Genomic DNA, 21,089 nt, shown 5'->3' with positions numbered 1-21,089 from the left:
CACGATTCAACCCCTTCGAACGAACTACCAAATTGTCAGCCCGGTGATGCAAAAAGGGCAGACGATTAGGAAGCACGCCGCACGTGGGAGGGCACTTACGTGGACGGTGGGCAGAAAAGAAGAACCTTTTTCTCTTTCCCAAGTTCCCAACCGGAGGATTCCTGTCCGGCCGGGGGGTTCAATGCCCGGATATAAGGAGTGGGACCCAAGGATCACGGACGAAGCGCCCGGTAGGGCCATGAGCGCCGAGGGGCCCATGGTCTTGGATGGACGGCATGGGAGAGGACCAGCTTGAGCACGCGCCCTCCTCCGCTTACATCGCAACCCTCAATCTATTCCCACCATAGAGGTTCCTTCAAGTGATTAAGCTTGCTGCTTGAGAGGGGGTTTAGTTTTGTCAAGGACTCAAGGGCATTTCCGCAGCACGTCTTGTCGGCCGGGACGGGAACGTCTAAGTTCCTTTTGGGCTGGTTTACCATGTGGGCTTTGGTTCTTGGGAGCGGAGCGGAAAGAAAGGAGAAGGATGGCAGGCAGGGCGGGCTTGAGGTTTGCCAATATAATATGATGAGTTCCCAGATTTTCCGCCCTCTCAGGGAAGAGGAAAGGAAGCTACGCATCTGCCGTCCTCTTCGTTTCCCTCTGTCGCTCCTTTTTTTTACTGCCAAGACTCGCACTGCTGCTGCGAGTTTTTCGTAACACGGGGTGATCAACAGCAACCATGTTGTTCCTTTCACTCCTGTACTCGCTGTTCTTCCTGCCAGCGGTCGTCTTGGCGGCCTTTGGCTGGACGGACAATGGCTCCGAGTATGTCATTGACAGCGGATCTGACCTCGTCATCAAGGTGACCAAGTGCTGCGGTGATATCTCCTCGCTCAACTACAAGGGCGTCGAGTACAATGGCTGGGGCGGCAAGAACACCCATGTCGAATCAGGTAGGTTTGCGAAATTCGCCTTGTTCTACAGGAATTGACCAAGACTAACATGAGAGAAGGCCTCGGTACCAGCACGGTCAGCATCACGAGCTACAGCAACGTCATCAAGGTCGCGGTCGTCCACGGCGTACGTCTTCCCTCCTCATATCCCTTTCGGGCCCTTCCCACTATAACCTCGAAGCGTCATATTCTGACAAACATCTACAGACTCTCAAGCACTGGATCTTTGTCCGCTACGGAAACAACAATGTCTACCTCTTCACGAACAAGGCAGACGACTCTGTCTCGGCCATGCGCTACATTGTTCGCATCCCGGGTGGAATCTTCTCCCATGACTCTACAGAGAGCGTATGTGCTTTCCAATCGATCGATCTCTCATGATAGCCAGCTGACAAACTACGAAAAAGGACTTCTATGATGCCAGCAGCACCATCATCGAGGCCCAGGATATCAACGTCAACAGCGCCGGCTTGACCAAGAGCAAGCACTACCAAGGCTCCAACTACGGCCGGTACGTTACAAGAACATCCTTCTTCGCAAAGAACTTGACTAATAACCAGCAGAGTTATGGACTGTATGCGTCCTTCCCCTATTCGACTTCTGTGGAATAATACTGACCCCAAGTAGTCGACTACGTCGGCCGCAAGAAGACCGGCGTCGGTCTGTTCATGATCAGAAGCAACCACGAAAAGGCCAGCGGCGGTCCCTTCTTCCGCTCTCTCGTTCGTCGCGCGGACCCGACTGGCGAGGACTTGTACGACATCTACTACTACAACATGGGCCACACCGACCCCATGCGCACCGGTCTCCAAGGCCCCTCCGTCCTGGCTTTCACTGCAGGCGAGGACCCCAACAGCAACCTCTTCGCCCGCAAGGCCGACTGGTCCTGGTTCGATGACCTCGGCGTAAGCAGGAACTCCCCTATCCAACAATCGCGTAGCATACTCAATCTAACTCAAATCTAGCTCGATGGCTGGGTGCCTGCCTCCGGTCGCGGCTACGCTTCCGGTGTCGGCCTCTCCAACATGAAGTCCGGCAAGACATACGTCGTCGGGCTGTCCAACTCCGCCGCCCAGTACTGGGGCACCGCCGGCTCCGGTGGCGCCTGGTCCATCACCAAGATAATCCCTGGAACTTACACCCTGACCGTCTACAAGGACGAGCTTGAGGTCGCCACCTCCTCCGTCACCATCAAGGCTGGCGCCGGCACTGCCGTCAACACCATCACCTGTGTTGATCCTCAGGATGATGCTGTCATTTGGCGCATCGGCGAGTGGGGTCAGTAGATATCCTGTACAATCTTTGAGGGCATGAAGAACACAAAAGCTGACTTGTGGCATAGATGGAACCCCCAAGGGCTTTTTGAACTTCGAGGACACCCCCATGAAGCCCACTTACATGCATCCCTCCGACACCCGCATCTCCACCTGGAACGCCGGCAACTTCATCGTCGGCACCCACAGCGCCAACCGCTTCCCCGGTTACATGTGGAAGGAGGTCAACAGCGGCTACCTCATCTACTTCAAGCTCACCACCGCCCAGCTCGCCGCCGGCCACACCGTCCGCATCGGCATCACGGAGGGCTACATCGGCGGCCGCCCGGCCATCAACGTCAACTCGTGGGCCTCGGCCCTCCCCGCGGCCACCAACCAGGCCAGCACCCGCTCGCTGACCGTCGGCACGTACCGCGGCAACAACGTCAAGCTCACCTTCGCCGTGCCACAGTCCGCTTGGATCCAGAGCACGAGCGAGTGGCAGATCCTCACCATCAACATCATCAGCGGCAGCTCCGGCGAGAAGTACCTCAGCCCTGGTGTCAGCTTCGACGCTGTCGAGCTTCTGGCTTAAGGGAGTAGGACGGCCAATCTTTGGAAATCGAACCCTGACGGCTGGGAGACGGCTGGGAGAGACCATCGAAGGCTTGACGACGCTTGGGGCTTTGGGCTACCACAGAGCTCGGTGCTTTGCTGTCACTCCTGGTCTTCTAGGCCATTTTCTCTTGAACATATCTTTTTGCAATTCACTGTACATATAAATATCGTATATAAGCCACAACAAAGAGGGCCTTTGAGCCTGGATCTGAATCAATTTCGAGTGCTCGAGTGACCTTCTTTCAGCAATGAAGAACCCGCCATTAATTGTGAATTGGTCCAAAAGGGCCATGTGCAGCATATACTTATGTCGTAGTGCTTCACTACTCGATTTGATTTTCATTCAAGAAAAAGCTGAGAGGGATTGAGTAGTTTGTGAAGACGGAACTTGGCGGTATCAAATCGACCTTTTGACTGTTCCGCAATTGATCGTGCGGTCAAGGGTGCGTAATTTGCACCTTTTGCGTTGCTAGCATGTTTTCTTGTTGTCTTGTCGTCTTTGGACGTTTCCATGTTTCCTTGGCTGTTTTCTTGGGTGTTTCGGTATTTTTCAACATGTTTCTATGTTTTGTTGCATGTTCTCATGTTTCTTTGCTATGTTTTGGATACTTCGAGGCATGTTTCCTCGCGGTGTTCTCACGTTTTTGTACGAAAACACATGTTTTCTTGGCGTGTTGTCATGTTTTCGTACCGAAACTCGTTTTCTTTACTTCTTTCTTGAGCATGAAAATCTTGTCTAGGGTATTCTAATGATTTATAGCATGTTTTCATACTTTGCTCTGTGTTTCGTTGTATACTTTTGTGCTTGACTACACGTTTTCCTGAGTTTTCATGTTTCCGTACGGAAACACGTTCTCTTATTTTCTTGTACAGCTTCGAGGCGTCAGGCCAAACGAACCTAGATAGCTTAATGCCGGTCGTACATCTATCGTGTTCCACTTTGGACTGGAACGGGAGCCAAGTCTACATTACTTCCATGCTCGAGCTTCGGACTACGAAAGCCTTCAATTCCAAGAGACCCAAGTCAGCACGTGGTGCCAGTAATCACATGGATTCTGGCGAAAGCCCGTCGGCAGCATGAGAGCCTCCGAGATTCCGATTGATTTCAACGGATGCCTTTCCAAGGGACCGCTCATGTTCTCACAGCTCTAAAAGAACCGCATGCACGCTTGAGAAGGGGCTCAAATATTTTCCATCGTCTGCATTAATATCTGTTGCAGTAAGAAATCCCGAGTAGCTAATTCCATCATCTGACCCAGCATGTTCGTATCTAAAGTGTGGGTCTTTCATGTACCTGTATCAGGCTGTATCATCTAGTGCCCTGGTGTACAAAGTGTCGTCAAATCGTTCAAACCCTTTTCCTAGAAGACAGGCTCGAGAGGCAAGCGGCGCTTTTCTTGTTTTCGTCCCAAACCGCGAATTTACCAAACGCCCGCCTTGCCCGTAACGTAGCCCGTCATCCCCGTGCCGTTTCTTTTTCATCGTAATTTCTTAACATTACTCCTCTTCTTCGGTATCATCCTTGGGCGAATCCTTGCCCTTCTCATTCTCCTTCTCAGCCTCAGCCGCAGCCGCAACCATGGCCATCTCGGCCTCTTCGTCCTCGTCAACGTCGATCGTCTTGGTGACTTTGGTCTCCGGCGGGGCAACAACCTTGGCCTCGACCTTCTTCGTCGTCCCGCTCAGGTCCCAATCAATCTCGGCGCCAGCGCCGTACCGGGTAACGAGCCACTCGTTTGCCTTTTTAAAGTGCCCGCAGTCGAAAAACCCCCTCGACGCGCTGAGCGGGCTCGGGTGCACGCTCTTGAGGACGAGGTGCTTCTGGGCGTCGACCTTGACGACGCGCTTGCCCGCGGGCGTGCCCCACGCCACGAAGACGACGCCGCGCGAGCGCTTGGCGGCGACGAGGTCGATGACCTTTTGCGTGAAGCGCTCCCAGCCGCGGTTAGCGTGGGAATTCGCCTCGTGGGCCCGCACCGTCAGGCACGTGTTGAGGAGGAGGACGCCGCGGTCGGCCCAGGGGGTCAGGAGGCCGCCCTTGTTGGGGGGCGGGGAGAAGGAAGGGTAGTCCTTCTTCAGGGCGATGTACATGTTCTTGAGTGATGGCGGGGCCGGAGTGGGCGGGCGGACGGAGAAGGCGAGGCCGTGGGCCTGGTTTACGTTGTGGTAGGGGTCTTGGCCGAGGATAACGACCTTGACTGTGTTGAAAGGGGTGTGACGGGACCTGGTAGAAGCTTACGGTTAGAAAAGGGTGACTTTTGCTGAGGGTTCTCAATGCTTGGATCAGAGTTGGGACATACCAAGAGTATACATCCTCCTTTGGGGGGAACCACTTCTTCCCGGCATCCGACTCCCTGTTGAGGAAGCGCTTGAGGTCCAGAAACTCCTTGCTGGTGACCTCGTCCTTGAGAAGGGCGAGCCAGCTCTCGTGCAGCGAGCTGATTTCGAGCTGCAGCAGCTCCTTCTGCTCGGCCGTCAGTCCGGCAACCCACTTGGCCTTGTCAAACTTGACCGCAGGCGCCTCGGGAGCGGCCGCAGCACCGGCCCCCTTGTTGCCGGCCGCCGGCTTCGGGGCCCCAAAGAAGGACATAATGCTCCCATCTTGCTTGGGTTTTTTGCTGTCGGAGGCGGACAGCGTGCCGGCCTTACGCTTGAGTGTGGACATGTTGGCGTGTGGAGAGGGAAGGCTGTACGAGAGGGAGACGATGACGTTGGCAGGCCGTTGACCTGGCCGCGGACGTAGGACGGCGTAGGTTGCTAACCTGGAGAGGCGTAGAGGACTAATTGTAATGGAGAGTTGGACCTGACAAGAATTCTCAATTCGTCATTAAGCTGGTACAGAATTCAGATTTGGGTCGGTCTTGTTCACGTTAAAGAGATGTAATAGAATGGGCTAAGAAAGAGGTTTGGAGTGGGGGAAGAAGAGAGACGGAGTATGGAGTGTAGTCAAGAATGAGATTTCCCTTAGCCCTCCATTGGCCTTACAGCTCGAACACTCAGTTTGCGGAACGTCGCGTGGTGACGCGCTACCAACTGGAAAAAGTCATTAACGCGAGTTGATTGACCCGCTGTTCTGGCGCGTCCTGAAAGCTTTTAGTGGCTGGTAGGGGGCGGGGGGCTGCCTGGGAGCTGCAGCCCTGCAGCGGCCCCGGCTGCTTAGTGGTTCCAATCGCCCCTGAGAGCTCCCGTCGGCTATTTGGGACGAAGTGGTGACTTCATCAAGATATCTGTCTGGCTTAGGTACCTTAAGTACCTTCCTTACCTTACCTTATCTCACCTCAGGGTTAACACTGGTCCATTATTGGGCAATGCATCCCTTCCGCACAATGGAAGGCTGGGATCAGCCATGACTGAAGTATGACATGAAGTAAAACCACTTTGTGGACGAGGTATCATTACACTTCAACTAGAATTACACGATTTTTTGCTTTCCCCAATGTCTAAACCAACCGCGACGTATGCCGCTCGGCATGCAAACTCCAGGCCTGGGTTCTTTTCCTTCCCGTCGTCAATAGATAGCAGCCCGCTGAACGCCCAATAATGCTAGGAATGGAATGAGTAGTGATGATGCTCCAATATTAGTCTGCGTCCCTCCTAGACTTCTCGTTGACGCCCCTGAATACCCGCTTTCCGACTTCGTAACTGCTGATCATGATGGCGCACGCCGGAGCCACCTTGAGAGTTCTGGGGATCCATCCTTTCCACAGACCGCCGATGCCCTCCGTCGTGAAGATATGCCAGAGCAAACGCACCATGGAGCCCTGTTCAGCCGCAGCGGCCTTGGCCGCGTTGGCTTCGCCCGCTTGACGGGGCGCTTCGCGATACACTTGCGTCCTTGTCTTGCCCACGTCGAAAGGCATGGTGACTATCGATGCGAACCCGCCCGAGACGGCACCGGCAATGAAGCTGTCCGTCATGGTTTCGGTGTGGTTTTCGTGGCTCTGAGACCTGCGCCGCGACTGAGTTCGTGATCCTCTAGTATCCAAAGTCCGGCCGCGGCGGGTCTCTCGGAAATCTGTCAATCTACCCCGGATCGTCTCGTATCCCCACCAGTACAGACCTGAGAAGGGCACATCCCTCCACAGTGTCAAGGTCAGGCCCCTCCATAGCGAAGTATATCCGCTGCTGTGGACCATATCCTTGATGTCGCGGAACGTGTTTGCGAGATGGCCGGTCGTAGAGTTGCCTGTCGAGGCTTGCATTCTTGTACGGAAGAGCTCGATCGGGCTGACGGCAGCTGCGGCCAGAACGCGAGCTGCGGAACCGGCAACCAACGGAGCGGTATCGTCGTTGAGCCTTTGCGCGATTGGGCTCTTTCTATTGTATCTCATCCAGTCGTAGCCAGTAAAGTAGATGATGTTGCCCGGGATCGTCATTAGCAATGTGGGAGACAAACCCCTCCATAGACTGGTGAATCCTTCATTTCGCGCAATCTTCTTCAGACCGTCCATGGTAGAGCTGATTGTCTTGCGCTCAACCTCCTCGACAGAGCATGCAGCAGCAGCGGAAGCTCCCGCGCCTTCTGCCGCTCTCGGCATCGCGAGACATAGTTCGGAGTTATTGTTCATGAAGAATACCTCACGGCAGCAAGCTGTGACTCCGAGGTTCGATGTGTTGAAAGTCTTGAGGGTGTCGGTGGTCATAGCCAGCCGTGAAAAGTCTACCGTCGGCGGGGTGACATTTTGCGACTGCCATCGGATTCGGACAACGTCGAGGGGCGTCACTGCAGATGCGTGTCAGCGTATGGAAGCTCAAATCCAGCTTCGCGCTTTAGCTAGCTTACCGAGAAGCGATGTCAAAAGACTACCCGACATGGCCGAGATCATCTTTTGCGGCGCTGTAATATCATCGTCGCTTCCTCCGCTGCCGTTGGTCGGGGGCTGAGCTATTCGCGCCATTGGGAAAGAGTCATCGGGATCAAATCTGTCGTGGTCCTGGCCTCGGGTGGCCTGGTGGATGGTAGTCATTGCGGACCAGCTTGCATCGTCGGGGAAGTCGGAGCTTGGCAGAGATGCTGCGGTCATCCGTTCGGCAGAAATGTGGTGCAGTAAGAGGTTGGCCAAAGTGGAAAATGACGGGCGGTTTGACGGATGAGGGGGTGAGGAAAAGGTACAAGCTTTCACGATGTGGGAAGAAGAGGCAGGGTGAGAATTAATTAGCCTTACCCCGTTCGCTAGACCGGGAGAGTCGCCTCGTCATGACTGCGAAATCGGGTGCGCGCTCCGACTCTGGTCCCTTCCATTTCTTCCCCCAAAAATTTGCCGGAGATAATGAAATGGGTGGCGCCGGGGCACCTTGCTGGCCGAGCCGAGCCCAAACCGTTTAAGGTGATGTCACGGACCGACCCTCTGACCCAATTGGCTGGAACTCTGGTGGATACATCGGTGCGCCACAAAATGTCACCGATAAGCACCAGGCACGGTGGACCTCATGTGGCACCGCACACGCCGTCTGACTCCAGTTCGGCGTGCTTTCCGTGCCTGCTTACAGCATCATTGTCGATGATGAGTGGTCGACTTTAACTACATCTCATGTCGCAGCTTCGGTTCTTAAAGATATACAGAATTTCAAACCCGCCAAACAACGCCATCACCCAGCTCGACTTTTAAAGAAATAATCAATGTCACTGTCATAGCACTTCCCCAGCTTCATCGGCTCATAACTTTTGAGCATCATAGCTATCAGTCATGGCAGACCAACCTCCACAGCTCGATTCTGAGCTGGAGTCTTTCCGGCAACAATGGCAGACTGAGCTGAAGCACAAAAAGGTAGTCCCAGAAGCCCGGGCGCCTCACTCGAAAAAGGAGTCATCCTCGTCATCCAAGCATTCGGTACCTGCAGAGATTCCCAAAAGCATAGTTGCCAAGAGGTCTCAAATAGAAGAGGATGAGGAATACGCACAATCTCTCGTTTTCGACGAACCAGCACCGCCCGCGTCCGGTCCGACACTGGATGGTCAGTCTGATCCCAATAAGGCCAGAGAACTGGTATCCGCCCTGGATCACTTTGAAGAAGCTGTCGAAAAGGAGGCAATCGGTAGCTTAGGGGACAGTCTCAAATTGTACCGGAAAGCATTCAGGGTGAGCAGCCAGTGCTTTGCTAGTACATCTCTTCCACCGTCATCATACTGAAGCTTTCACTGCAGATGGATAACAGAGTCGACCTGGCATACCGGAAGAAGCACTTCCCCGCCGGTGCCGCGAAAGCGCCACAGCCCTCAGCATCGGGTCCTGCGACCGCCGGCACAAGCGCAGCAAACAAGCCCGTAGAGACGCAGACAATGAGCGAGCTGATTGCCAGCTTCTCAGGTCTCGCCGTAGCAGCAGCGCCCCCGCCGGTAGAAGGTGACCCGGCGCCGCCCTGCCCCATTGCCGCCATGCCTGAAGAGATCCTCGTCCACATCTTCAAAGACGTGGCCGTCCTCGACGTCGGCGACTTTGTGCGGCTGTCCCTCACATGCAAACGATTCGCCTACGTCGTCGCCACGGAGCAGCAGATCTGGCGCCGCGTCGCTCTCGGCCCGGAATTCGGCTTCGCGGGCATGCACTACCACTGGCAACGCGGCGTCTCTTGGGAACCGCTGGAGGAGGAGGAAGACAACAGCGGCGACCTTGACTACGTGACCATGGAGGAGCTCGCGCGGCGCCGCAGGGAAGAGGGCGAGGCTACAACCCTCACCCTCCTCCCGGAACTCTACGACTCGTCCTGGCGGAAAATGTTCCGGCACAGGCCGCGGATCCGCTTCAACGGGTGCTACATCAGCACCGTGAACTACATCCGACCGGGCCAGGCCAACGCCAACCAAATCACCTGGAACAGCCCCGTCCACATCGTGACCTACTACCGCTACCTCCGCTTCTTCCGCGACGGCACCGCCATCAGCCTGCTCACCACCGACGAACCCGCCCACGTCGTGCACTACATGACAAAGGACCTGCTTGAGCTCCATCGGCGCAGTAGCGGCGGCGGCACGGCGCACCTGCCGTCCGTCGTCATGCAGCACGGCCTTCGCGGGCGGTGGCGGCTATCCTCGGCGCTCGATCACCCGGACAGGCCGCTCGGGGAGGTCGAGGGCGACGTGGCCGTCGAGACGGAGGGGGTCGGGGCGAAGTACACGTACAGGATGTATCTAGAGATGCGCAACGCCGGCAAGGGCGGCGCGCGCAACACCAAGCTCGTGTGGAAGGGCTTCTACAGCTACAACAAGCTGACGGACGACCTGGGCGAGTTTGCCTTGAAGAACGATAAGCCCTTCTTCTTTAGTAGAGTAAAGAGCTACGGCGTCGGGGAGTGACGACTGTATTTTCCCGGGGCTTGAATAGACAAGAGGAATAGAAGCCTGCAGGCTGAATCTTGGTCATCTCCTTACTTTTCTTGTGTTTTCCAAACTCTTTCTAAAGGGAGACTGCTAGTGAGACATTCACAGATCCGTACTCCTCGCAACATCCTCCCAAGCCATCAACCCCTCCAAAACACCCACACACTTAGCCCGAATCCTCTCCCACCCATCGCTCCCCAGTGCGACCCGTAACGGCACCTCCCTACCACCACCGCCGTCCCCGTCTCCGCCCCCGTTCTTCGCCATCCCGTCGCCCCGAACCAGCTCCGCGGTCCTCGCTACAGCCTTCTCAGGGTCCCCCAGCTTCGTCCCCGGAAGCGCCTCGGCGCCCGCCCTGATCGCGGCGTTGAACTCTGCAAACTCGGGAATACGGGCTGGAACGTTGGATATCTTGTTAAAGACTTTGGTGCGGAAGAAGCCCGGCTCGATGATGATGACTTTTATGTTTGGAGCGAGGACGGATAGTTCTTTGGAGAGTGTCTCGACGGCGCCTTTGGGAGGGTTCAAAGTTGCAGGGTCAGCCTTTCTCTTCCTCTTCTTCTTTCTTGTTCAGGGATGGGGGGTGGATGAGAGGAGACCGTAGAAGATACCAAGCTCAAGAAAACAAGACTGATGTTCGAGGTGTACAAGGTGGAAGCGATGGAGTTGGCAAAAAAGAAACGCAAAACACAAACTCTAGAGCGCGAATTTACTCGCACTATACGCCCCGGCACCGACTTCAACATGCCACGCCGCCTGCGAACTGATATACACCAGCGTTCCCGTCCCCCTCTCCCTCATCATCGGCAGAAACGCGCGCGAAATGCTCAGCGGACCGTGAAAGTTCGTCTTGAAGCTCGCTTCCATCTCCTCTTGTCTTTCCTTGTTTCGTCCATGTCAGTAGATACTCCGGAGGGGAAGAAAAAAAAAGGGGGGGGGACGCGGGAAAGAGGACACAAAAAGGGGACATGGAAAAGGGAGGCCCCAAAGAGAACTCACGTCAACTCCTCGACAAGTCCAGATACGATATACCCAGCATTATTCACAACAACATCAACCCCGCCCTCAAAGTACCCCCACGCCTCAGCCACCTTGGTCCGTACCTCCGCCTCAGACGCCGCTCCGACGTCAAGCTCCATGATCCGAAACCGCGCCGCTGTCGTCGAGTCTCGCAGGTGCGCAAGCCTGGCCTCCGCCCCGCCACGCCCCGTGGCAATGACATTATCCCCCTCCGCCAGCAGCTTCCGCACGAGGGCCTCGCCGAAACCGCTCGTGCAGCCCGTGATGAACCACGTCCTGTGCGCTGAGGTTGTCATGGCGGGTGGGAGATCTGCTGAACTCTTCCTCTTCTCCGTTGCTTGTAGAGGTATAAAGCGGGGAAGAGGGTGATAAATATTGTGGAAAGGTGAAATAGTAATTCAAGAGACATATAAAAAATCAGAGTTAGCATCCCCTCAAGTCTGACAGGACCTCGCGGTGGCTTCTTATATTATTCGATACAAATTATGAAGCGGATACCGACTGGTCTTGGCTGTGCAGGAAACCGGCGTACAGAGTTAACGAAAACGAGCAGTCTAGGATCTGCGGATTGATCGGAGCTCTCTACACGGCAAATCGACCTAGAAAGCACTTGGCCAATCGTACAGGGATATTAGCCTTACAGCGTAGGGCGTACACAAGGGCGTAGACCGCAGCAATCGTAGGCATCACATATGTTCACTACATTGCGGGGTGATGCTTTCATTTAGAGTTGGGTTGAGGTTTGGCCCGCTATTTCGTCTTGGATCCTCGTAGAATCATATATTACTGCCCTCCATCGGGTGTATATGACTAAGATTGGCTTGTAAATGCACCAAAAAACGGCAAGTCGCTACATTAATGACTAAAACGCCTTGACGCCTGGCAGGGCACTAATGCTGATTTTCTTCCTTCGCAAGCTTGCGAGTATCTGTTCCAAATAACATAAAATAACGAGTAGATGGTTATGTGCTCGCGGAAACCCCGTAAGCCAAAATGTACATCGCGAAGCATGTTCAACGGTTTTTGTTGAGTGGCATGATTACAGTGATGTAATATCAAGAAATGATCGCCCGAGGGGTATCAATATCGCACTTCTTCTGTCCAATACCGGGCGCAAGTCGCAAAATGGCGAATTCGAAGAGTGGTCCATACTCGGCATGATTCCCAGTTTTACAGACGACGAGCCACATGTGGGGGTTACGGCCCATGACAACCTGCTGTGACACGGCCGACTTATTGTTGTCGATAGACGCTGCCTCCTTGGCGATAGACGCTGTCTGCCGTCCGTGGCGGCGCCACCCTTTTGCCGTCTAAGAACTTGGGGCTTCTGCCGTCGTAATACATATTGGGCGTTTGCTGCTGCCTTCGTGCTTCGTATGCTCGTTGTTCCTCTTCGTCAAGCGAGAATGCCTTCTTCAGCCAGCCAAAAGCGCTGCGTTTCTTCTTCAGTCGCTTTTCTCCGCTCGCTGTCATCTGCGAGTCGTATGTCATGGTCGTGACGTTGCTCAACATGCTTGCGCCTCCTAGACGGGATGGTGCGTTCCTCTGATGAGTGGGATAGTACCCAGACTGGTGACCATAAGGAGATCTAGGCTGCGCACCAGCAGTGAGCGGCCTTTGCTGTAGTGGAGAGTGTGGGCTCGCTTGCACCGGGCGGTAATATTGGTGTTCCGACCTCGGAGACGGTAGCACCGGCGGCTGCTGTACAGGTGGAGAGAGCTCGTTCGCTGCATGATAACGCTGCCGCTGGTCATAGTCAGAACCGTAGGCGGAATCTGGAGCCTGACGCTCCCGAGGAGACTCTCGCGCAGTGTGATGAAGGTCTGATGACGGGGGTGGAATTTGGATTGACTCTGGAGGGGTCGTCTTCAAAGAAACTCTCTGGCGAAGCGATGTCTTCTTCGTTGGGAGAGGCGCCTCGCGCTGGGGCTGGTATTTGCTTGATGATTCGGTCGGGGCGGGTGAAGGCATGCGTTCCTCTGGTGGCTGTGGGGTGTAGGTCCGTGGTTGGAGTATGTATAGCGGTCCGTCGTCCAGTGTCACCTCCACCTCCTCCTCAGCGCTGACTGGCTCAGTTATTGGGCCGTCGGGAGTCTCCAGAGTGAGCTTGGGCGCGATAGGCTGCGCGCTCTGGTTGGTGCGAGTAGTATGGCTTGTGCGAGCCGTCTCGTGGGAGTGGTTGGTGTTGTGAGAGTGTGTGGTTGTATGAGATTTAGTGGTCGTTTGTGAATGAATTGTGTTGTGAGAGTGAGAGGTGTGGAAAGATTGCATGGTGTTGTTTGAGTGCGATGTTCTATGGGTTTTGACCGATCGCTGATCAGGGGAAGCTACTGGCGATGGTATCTGCATTGGGATGTCAAAGTAGGCCAAATTGGAACTTGACCTTCCCCCAGTAGAGACAGAGCCGCTCATACTATTCGCGCGCAGCGTAGAGCGCCTCGGGTCTCTGGGAGGTGAAATTGGTGGTGAATTTGACGGTGCGTCATCGACTCGGGCGCCTTGTAGCGGTAAGCTGAACGGCGGAATGCTGGCCTACAGAGCGGTTAGTTCTGGGTAGACCACAGGGCGATTGGCCCGACTTACCCAAGTTCTTCGACTCACTTCGCCGGCCTTCTTGCTCATTTCAGCCACCATCTTCCCCAGCTTAACGACCAAGGTCTTCAACTCCTTGCCTTGAGCTTGCAACTCTACAAATGCGTTATACCACCCCTCAGTATTGCCCTTCATTGCGGCATAGATGTCAACCACGTCTGGACGATCTTGACGCCAACTGCCTGCATTCTGGTGAGCCAGATAAACAGCAAACTCCTTTGTTGCGGCGAGGCCATGCTGCACATCTTTGTCGTACTGTTCAAGCTGGATGTTGGTGCGAGCTACGATATGCTCAATCTTTTCGTTGCCCTGAACAATCTCGAGGCGGAAATTGCGGTCCTCTAGCAGTTTCTCAAAGACTTCGAGGTTCTCCATGGGCAAGCGAAGGTAGTCGATCCTCTCCTTCAAATCGTTGGTCGCCTGCTCAAAGTCCTCCATGACCACCTCGAGAAACTCGTCCACCTCGTCGATGTGACCCTGCAGGATACTGACGACCTGGGCGGCGCTGTTGGCCATGCCGTGAAGTAGCAAGTAAACGCCAAATGATATCTGCGCCATGAGCTTCTGGAGCTCGTGCTGCTGCTGGCCGGGGCGAAATCGCCAGAGCATATCGGGTAGGTCATCTTCGCGTTCCTGGCTAATGAGCTCCTCGCGACGAATCTTTGCATCAGCAGTTTTGAGTTTCGGTTTCTGAGTAGGATTGCCATCGGCGACTTCGAGAAATGACTCGGCGAAAGCGGCCTGCATTGAGGGGATGGGATGGCGAGGGACCTTGGGGCTACCCAGTGTCGGTGACTCGTTATTTGTTCGGCGTGTGCTGCGGTCTGGGATCTGGGGCACGGTAGCCGTGGTCGGTGTTCGCTGAGCATCCTCATCGTCACTCTCATAAATGGGAGAAGGCAGGTCGTCTGACGGGGGGAAGAGAACGATTGGCAGGTCCAAGCTCAAGTCGAGGTTGTTGTTGGCCCCGAAGGACATGCGTGGGAAGCCCGTTGATGTAGCCATGGCGTACAGAAGAAGCTGTGTCTGGCGAGGCTATAGACGAGCGGCAGAGACCGTTGGCGTGCGACAACTGCCACAGCCGCTCGACAGTACGGGTCTGGTGGTTCGGTCGGAGTCGTGCGATGCGGAAGGTCGAATAGCAGAGTCGGAGATATAACGTACGACGTTGTGCGACACGGGCGCTGTGTGGGAGATCACAACTGTCACTGCTGGTCTCACAAGTGTTGGTGGTGGTTGTTGTACGGAGTGTTGGGTGTGCGAATGGCTGGCTCTGGTTGGATGAGATTGGCAAAGAGTCGAGATGTTGCAACAAGCAGCCGCGTCGAAGGGGAGAAAAAGGACGTGTTCAGCAGTCGCAGATTGACATGACAGGCAGGACAGCCCCTGGAAGGTGAGAGAGGGGGGTTGAGAAAGAGAGGAGCGAGCAAGAATAGATCCGGGGTTGTCGCAATGGTGAAAAAGGGCGAGCGGGCGAGCAAGGAGGGATGTCGGAGGCAAGGTAAGGCCAGACAGGGTAAGGTATAGATTATAGTGTGAAGTGGGATAATATTAGGATTATGAGTAAAAGGGTTAGGCTCAGGACAATGAGAAGCGAAAAAGAAGAAGCGGGAAGGCCAAGCGATGACGGCGGGATCGGGACCGGGAAGAAGGCTCAAGAGTCAAGGCTCCCGTCGTACGCTCAGTCGTGTATCCGTACAAGAATGGCGAGAGGGGCAGAGGATAGCATTCCAGGGCGGAGATGGACGAGGCGAGGGTTGAGTTTGAAGTCTGAAGAGGAGGGACTGGACAGTTGAGGCGGGCCAAAGTGTACGGAGCAAGGTAGGTAGGTAGTGAGTGGTACAGACAGATAGAGAGTTGGATCTCAATTCTACCTCGTGGCCTTGGAAAAGAGTGACAAGATGGAGCGACAAGTCGAGAGGAGGGAAAAGGGCAAAGAAGCTCTGTTGGTAGCAAGGTACGTGAGGCGCCTCTCGCTGGGATGGTAAAGAAAGCCCGGAAATGCAGTTCGCGAGTGAGAGAGCGTGGTGTGTGGTGTGTGTGTGTGTGTGTGTGAGAGGGAGTGACTTGCGCGGCGATGGACCATGAGATGGGACGGTGTGGGATGGGATGGGATGAGATGGGGGTGCCCTGGGCGCGAACCTGGACCTGGACCCGGACCTGGACAGACGTACATCCATCCACCCACCCTCCACTAAATTGAATTGATTGAACGAAGGTGGAGGGATGAGTGGCTCGAATGCCGGCGACTACGCTAACGCAAGGAAAGGCAAGACCAAGCAGGTGGGCAAGGTGGGTGGTGGTCGCCCTGCTCCTTTTTTTCACCACCACTTTACACACAGTAGACACCTCTTACTTCGTACCTGAGGTACATCTGCTGCTACTTTGCGATCCATGGCCATAAGTGAGTGAGTGGTGCAAGCAAGGTAAGGTACGCGGCGCGGAGCGTGAGGTGCAGATGCAAAATGGTGCCAGTGCCTTTTTGAGTACTGAGGGAAAGGGTTGAGCCCGAGGTCTATCATCTTAGGTAAAGCAAGTATCTCCAAGTAAGGTAGCCTCCTGGCTGTACCTCCCTAGTCGAGATTGTATTCCAGATACATGCTCCGCGGGGATGCCTGTGAGGTATTCGTACCATACAGTACGGAGTAAGGTAGGAAAAAATACTTCGGAATCCCGACCGTAAGGCTATGTACCTCGCCCAGAAACAAAATGCAGCTTGGGGCGAGTGCGAGTGCGTTTGTCTACCGCAGTATGTACATACGTGTTGTTTCTGGCAGGGCTCCAGATTGAGTGAGAAAAGAAAGCAGATACTGCTGCTGTTGGTTGAACAGCACTGACACATTGACCTTGACACCCAGTGACAGTCACTTGACATTGACAAGGACGTGGAATCGGGCAGGCTCAACTGACACCTGCGACCGCCGCTGCCATGGGACCATTACGGAGTACCTGAACCATGGGGGCAGAGCTCCAAGAGAAGATACTTCGATCCAAGTATGTTCCTTGTCCCAAGGTAAAGTACTCTCACATGTATATTCGTACACACTCTCTCCCTTTACCTCTCTCGTTCGAGTCTCGTGTCTACAAGCGGCGGTGCTTCTTCGCCCTTGCAGTTGTGACACTCGCCTTTGGTTCTTATGGAATGCCACTTTTGCTTCCTTCTCCTTTGATGAAATCTCTTCCATTACCTATTTACCTTAGGTGCTTAGGCACTCCCCGAAAAGGTCTTCGAGTACCTAGCTGGAGGCCCTCGTTCGATTCTTCATCGCCTCTTCCGAGATTCATTGTATTACTTAGTCATTCCAGGCATTCAATTGAATCGCTCTATTGCTTTGCGCCCCCCCCCCCCCTCCTCTCCGCAGCCATCACATTGCTCCAGGTCATTAAGAGAGAAAAAAAGAAGGAAAAAAAGGGACGCCTCATGTTGGCCCCAGCAGAAGGAAGAAAGGAAGGACCCAGCACCACCCGCCCGTCCCTCCTTCCTCCCCCTTGTGAGTTGAATCGTTTCCCATGGATCCCTGCCGCCCTTGCTCTTTTCTGCCTTAGCGCTGCTTCTTTCCTCGAACCCCTGAGCAAAACGGGGAAGAACATGGCGAGCTGCAAAAGGGAAAGGGCCCAGAACCACCCGACGCTCCTCCCAAGACAGGGACTCACTTGCAGGGTCCCCTACGGAGTACGAACCCGTGGACTCCCTAGTACTCCGTACCTTACCTTCTTACCTTACTTACTACGTGCCTACCTTACGGAACACACATCAGCCCAAACCTCGCCATGGAAGATTTCACCATCCTCACCACCTCACCATCTCAAATGCACCATGATCAGTACAAAGTACTCACCAAGACCTCGCCCTGGATCCAGGCCCAGAATCAGCACCACTTTCTCCCCCAGAGCTCGCTGCTTGAATTCGAAATCGTCTTTGCGCTGCCCGCACGGGCTCAGGGGACAGAACAGCCCCCAATCACCCCGGACCCTGTCTTCAACCTACGCAGCACCTAACCTTTCTCTCTCCACCCCTCAATCCTCCAATACTTCCAACTGCCACCCCTCTCGTCCGGCGAAAAGCGGTCTCCGGCTCTCGACCTCTGGCCCTCCAAACTCCAGTTTAACTACGGATACTCTGTACGGATGGGGTTGCGCATCTGCATGATATTGAAAACCCTAGGTGTGGCCCTCGATGATGAAAAGGGAAGCGCAGTCTATCTGCTCTTCTTCCTTGTGCAGAGAGCAGGTCCATCTTGCTTGGCACCACTGAACTTACTGACTGGGTTGCCAGACTACGGGAGCTGTGACTGACTCCGTCGCTTAGACATTATTCGATGGTGTCCACCTACGCGTTGATTGTGTTAATAGGTGCCCTCCTACCGAGCACATGTCTTCACCCACTTCCCTTTCCGCCCCCTACCTTGACGTGTGGTCTAGGACCGGGACGCACTCGACACACTGATGCTAATGCTGCAGCCGATGCCGATAACATGCCCGTCGAAAGCATCTTCTGCTTGCTTCTGCAGCATCAGAGTCAAATCATCCCCTCCAGGCTGCTGACAAGATGGGCCGTCCCAGCTTTCAACCCACCGAAAGAAACAAATCAGCCGCCATCCACCGACGCAGTCATTGCGGCTAGTATATGCACGCCAAGGCAAACGGGCAGATGTTTCGTCAGCAGCCACCAAACACGGCAGAAAGTACCAGCCAAACTTCTGCTGTCTGCGGCCTACGGCCTGCGCTGACTGGCACCTCGCACTACTTAGTACCTACAGTACACGATGCTTTTCCAAACTATCAATCAAATCCAACTCACACCTTTCTGCCAACAACCAACGGGAGACAAGGTGCCTTGTCCTAGGGCTACGAGACTATTTCCACGATGCAGGACCGAGTCTCGATTGGGATCCAACCCCCTGCTCTTGACAGCCAGTCTGGGACGTCGTCTTACCACAGTATTGTTCAACCGCTGACACAACTTCCTTTCATGGCCGAATACGGATGCTTTGGGGAAGTTGGTCGTCGTCACCCGTAATCCAGCCCATTCCAGATGTCATCCTCCGGCCCGCCATTAATAACTCGCATTCACACGATGAAATTGATCCATAGGAGAGGGGTACCCGTACACCTTGAAGGCACAGCCTGCGAAGGCCGCCCTCCCACTTTGCCCAAGTGCCGTTGCATGTTCCATTTGACGCGCCATTGAAGGCCCACATTCAATGGTTATGGCACTTCGTACTGCAACCTTGCCATCCAAAGGTGCCTCTTGGGTCTTTTGTCAACGACGACAGGGCCTGAAGAAGTCCTGGCGATGCGATTATTTGCTTCGCCTGTTTTTGGCCCAGCCCAGGCCATACCCGCCGGGCAAATACCAAACACAGCTCGACAAGTACAGTCTACTGTGGTATAGACGCCAGGAGCGCCCGCTCACATCGGCATTAGATGTGCCGTTGTGTGGAGGTTGAGATTGACTATATTCGCGGCGTAAATGACAAAAATCACTTAATTCGCATCTCATGATATATCACAGGTCTACACCCAAGAAGCATTCCAAATTCGGTGTCTAGTTATGTCCGTCAATGGGGGCACGATTCGCAAAACGGGGTGTGCAATGCCGATGCCCCAGATACTTATGGTACACTCTGCTCTCACACTCTTTATTCCTCTAACGCCTGTCGCGGGCATCATGTCCTAGTTGGTCTTTGATCGCACGGCCTTCGATGTTTGAAGCGGCGGAAGCTAGACCTGAGTCTCAAACCGCCGACCGTGTCGACAATTGACACCCACCATCTCGTGGCTTTTGCTCGAGACGAGTTTGTGTTAACGGCTCGCCTCTCCGGCCTCATTTCCATCTGTGGACATAGGCTCACTGAGCCGATCGATCGGCCTCGTCTCCCGACCATGGAGCCCGCTTATAGCCCTTGACTCTTCCCGGTAACATCTTTATCGATCGAGTGGAATATTTGACCTGATTTGCAGCGTTCATTTGGGTCCTTAACTTGAATTTCCCCAGTTGTTGACCGCCGTTCAAGATTAGTTGCGACACCCTTGACATGGCTGGAACAGGGGAAGGCGAGAAGAGACGAGAGCCAAGAAAAGACGAGATGAACCGAGGAGCCTCATCGGGTTCGGTCCAAAAGCCCCTGACGCTGACTATAGAGCTAGTCTGTGCGAGCAACCACCGCGCTTTTGATGGAATGACGACGGAGCTTGCTGGGCAGTTCATGGGGGTTTACTAGGCCGAAAGCCTCGGTCCAAAGAAGCGCGACGCTCAATGTTAATGTTGACTATCGATCCTACTCCAGCGCGTCTTGGGCCGGTTATTTTACAGACACAACCCAACGGCCGATGCCATGCGGCCCGTTGTGACCTCCTCAACTCCAATAAAAGCCCAAAACGGTCCGCTGACGATTTCTCCTGACCCAATGATACGGGACGAACCAGATTACCACATCTCGCTCGGTGGCTCATACAACTGCAATTGGTAACGGTTCAAGTCGGTTTGGCGAAGTATTGGTTTTGGCGGACATTGCCAACCCACCTCTACCTTAGCAATGGGAATACGACCGTGTGGCCATCTTGAGGGTCTACAGGGCAGACGACGGAGAGTTCGATAGATGACGGGCATGACGATGTGATGAGCCACAACCTTCCGGGGGGCTCATGTGGGACTTTGACAAGTTTCTTCCCGTATTACCGTCGCCAAGGGGTCGCTCACGTCACGATAGCCATTGTGGCTCCTGTGGGATTGGGCCATCGATCTCCTCTACATTTCGACCCCTCGCGGTGAAATTTCACCGTGGACAAATATTGGCTTCGCAGTGGCTCCGTCAAGGGTCGGAAAGTGGCGGCCGTATTTGTATCGCGCTTCTCCTTCGCAACGCAAGCGCGGAAATGACGGGCATCCACGATTCAGCGCATCTTGCACGACAAGCGCGGCTGCAAGGCATGTCCTGGTTTCGATCCCGTCATACCGCCGTTCGTGCGGTGCCCCTTGTGCCACCTTCGGCCTGGAAGTCTGGGACACCTGTCGATCGACGGTCGGTTCATCTGGAGATCGATCTACAATCTGCTTACCAAAGTTGAGAATCATCTACTTCTTCTCTGCAGGAGCCTCACCCCGCAGCATGCACCTGTGCCAGGGGAACGGCAATACAGCAACGGCGTGATGGACTACGGATACGTGGTGGCCAGAAACCAAAAGCAGTGGCGCCAGCCGAGCCACAATGGCTATGGGCTCTCTCAGCTGATTATTCGAGGATACCTTCTCACTGATTCAGCGGGAGGAGGAGTTTGCGCCCGTTCGGATATATCCTCACTATCGAAGGCTCTCGCTATCATCAATTATGGCTGACGACGAGGAGCCACTTC

General features: G+C 54.6%; 7 protein-coding genes across 7 annotated transcripts; 3 read left to right on the top strand and 4 right to left on the bottom strand.

Moving 5' to 3' along the window:
• Positions 1-718: 718 nt before the first annotated feature.
• CABS01_09289 (rhamnogalacturonan lyase) lies at positions 719-2,780 on the top strand (the record flags this gene model as incomplete). Its single annotated transcript, XM_060542646.1, has 8 exons — positions 719-932; positions 992-1,059; positions 1,140-1,280; positions 1,340-1,443; positions 1,496-1,506; positions 1,560-1,837; positions 1,898-2,210; positions 2,275-2,780. 8 exons carry the CDS (start codon positions 719-721, stop codon positions 2,778-2,780), a joined length of 1,635 nt encoding a protein of 544 aa, XP_060400373.1.
• Positions 2,781-4,300: 1,520 nt separating this feature from the next.
• Positions 4,301-5,468, bottom strand: CABS01_09288 (uracil-DNA glycosylase; the record flags this gene model as incomplete). Its single annotated transcript, XM_060542645.1, has 2 exons — positions 4,301-5,027; positions 5,104-5,468. 2 exons carry the CDS (start codon positions 5,466-5,468, stop codon positions 4,301-4,303), a joined length of 1,092 nt encoding a protein of 363 aa, XP_060400372.1.
• Positions 5,469-6,381: 913 nt separating this feature from the next.
• Positions 6,382-7,827, bottom strand: CABS01_09287 (uncharacterized protein; the record flags this gene model as incomplete). The annotated part of the gene is made up of 2 exons (XM_060542644.1): positions 6,382-7,526; positions 7,587-7,827. The coding sequence occupies 2 exons, from the start codon at positions 7,825-7,827 to the stop codon at positions 6,382-6,384; spliced, it is 1,386 nt and encodes a 461-aa protein (XP_060400371.1).
• A 663-nt stretch (positions 7,828-8,490) lies between these two features.
• On the top strand, positions 8,491-10,097 carry CABS01_09286 (F-box domain-containing protein; the record flags this gene model as incomplete). Its single annotated transcript, XM_060542643.1, has 2 exons — positions 8,491-8,883; positions 8,949-10,097. 2 exons carry the CDS (start codon positions 8,491-8,493, stop codon positions 10,095-10,097), a joined length of 1,542 nt encoding a protein of 513 aa, XP_060400370.1.
• Positions 10,098-10,223: 126 nt separating this feature from the next.
• On the bottom strand, positions 10,224-11,437 carry CABS01_09285 (uncharacterized protein; the record flags this gene model as incomplete). Its single annotated transcript, XM_060542642.1, has 3 exons — positions 10,224-10,633; positions 10,835-10,998; positions 11,121-11,437. The coding sequence occupies 3 exons, from the start codon at positions 11,435-11,437 to the stop codon at positions 10,224-10,226; spliced, it is 891 nt and encodes a 296-aa protein (XP_060400369.1).
• Positions 11,438-12,374: 937 nt separating this feature from the next.
• CABS01_09284 (uncharacterized protein) lies at positions 12,375-14,738 on the bottom strand (the record flags this gene model as incomplete). Its single annotated transcript, XM_060542641.1, has 2 exons — positions 12,375-13,673; positions 13,725-14,738. 2 exons carry the CDS (start codon positions 14,736-14,738, stop codon positions 12,375-12,377), a joined length of 2,313 nt encoding a protein of 770 aa, XP_060400368.1.
• A 2,766-nt stretch (positions 14,739-17,504) lies between these two features.
• CABS01_09283 (uncharacterized protein) lies at positions 17,505-17,732 on the top strand (the record flags this gene model as incomplete). The annotated part of the gene is made up of 1 exon (XM_060542640.1): positions 17,505-17,732. One exon carries the CDS (start codon positions 17,505-17,507, stop codon positions 17,730-17,732), a length of 228 nt encoding a protein of 75 aa, XP_060400367.1.
• Positions 17,733-21,089: the final 3,357 nt, after the last annotated feature.

Source organism: Colletotrichum abscissum, assembly GCF_030869225.1.
Source record: "Colletotrichum abscissum strain IMI 504890 chromosome Unknown Scaffold_22.1, whole genome shotgun sequence".
Lineage (NCBI taxonomy): Eukaryota > Fungi > Ascomycota > Sordariomycetes > Glomerellales > Glomerellaceae > Colletotrichum > Colletotrichum abscissum.
The sequence above is the reverse complement of the archived record's forward strand: the minus strand, read 5'-3'. Positions and strand labels throughout refer to the sequence as shown.